We start from the raw sequence: 1,175 nt of genomic DNA, 5'->3' as shown, positions 1-1,175 counted from the left end.
TTATTATCTGAATTAAAGATTTAAAGCTTTTTGTTGTAATAAAAAAACTTTTAAAGTATTTTTTCCACTGTTTCTTAATGATCAATCATGTAATTAATAAATTCATAGGAACAGTTAGCAGGTTAATGAAAATCCCTTTTATTTGGAGCTAAACTGAAAAAAATCAAAAKTATCACACAATAATTTATAAAAAGTGTTGGAGAAAGATTAAAAACTACATGTGAGGTCCAAGCATCTACTAGAACTAMTAGTTTTATAATATTTCTGTGTAAAACTGAAGACTTGAGCATCAAAATGAGTAGATTTGAAATGTCTTGTGATTAAATGATCTGTTCAGAGGACCTGTTCTTACTGCAGCTTTGTTAGTGCACACTGCTGACTGCTGGCTTTAAAACACACAGTTAGCTCCTGGTTCTTTGGCTCTTACCACATTTGGAGGATTTACTGGGCAAAGAAGCAGAGCGCTGAGAGCCATCTGAGGGCAGAGGACAGGGTCAGAAACAACATGGCCGCCTCCCCCACACCACCACTCCCCCTACATGGTTAACTCGAGACATGAGGGTTTTTTAAATCCGTTCCAACACAACTGCTCCTAAACTACACACAGTTTGAAYACATTACTTAGAAAAAATACTAAGTGCAGTTATGGGCCATCATTAGGGCACACAGACTCTGGGTGTCTGCCTTTCTCTGGACAGACTAGTTCAAAAACCTTTTGTGAAAAGCTTCTAAAATGGAAACATCTCATCACAAGATATTTACCCAGAAGACAGGCTGCAACATGAAATAAACTCACCAACAAAACAGTAAAGAACCCAGAAGAAATGGTGTAATTTGGARGTTATTTATCTGGCTTGCAGACCAACAACAACAGTATTATATTAGTTTAAACTGATCTACAACAATGTTAAAGTTTATCACAATAACTTCAGAGACAATTTATTGTCCAGTAAAATTTGTTATTGGGACATGCCTAACCATCACTACCATCACTACCATCATCACCATCATCACTACCATCATCACCATCATCACTACCATCACTACCATCATCACTACCATCATCACTACCATCATCACTACCATCATCACTACCATCATCACTACCATCATCACTACCATCATCACTACCATCATCACTACCACCATCACTACATCACTACCACCATCACTAC

The 1,175-nt window shown here is 37.1% G+C and overlaps 1 protein-coding gene across 8 annotated transcripts in view; it reads right to left on the bottom strand.

Moving 5' to 3' along the window:
* Positions 1-427: 427 nt before the first annotated feature.
* Positions 428-1,175, bottom strand: part of LOC106521125 (serine/threonine-protein kinase BRSK2) — a gene marked incomplete at both ends in the record, with an annotated part of 23,838 nt that continues 23,090 nt past the window's right edge. For all 8 annotated transcript variants that reach the window (XM_014013546.1, XM_014013551.1, XM_014013549.1 and 5 more), the window contains 1 exon segment: positions 428-475. In XM_014013546.1, coding sequence (XP_013869000.1) covers positions 428-475 — 48 coding nt within the window.

Source organism: Austrofundulus limnaeus, unplaced genomic scaffold (assembly GCF_001266775.1).
Source record: "Austrofundulus limnaeus strain Quisiro unplaced genomic scaffold, Austrofundulus_limnaeus-1.0 Scaffold103, whole genome shotgun sequence".
Taxonomy (NCBI): domain Eukaryota; kingdom Metazoa; phylum Chordata; class Actinopteri; order Cyprinodontiformes; family Rivulidae; genus Austrofundulus; species Austrofundulus limnaeus.
The sequence above is the reverse complement of the archived record's forward strand: the minus strand, read 5'-3'. Positions and strand labels throughout refer to the sequence as shown.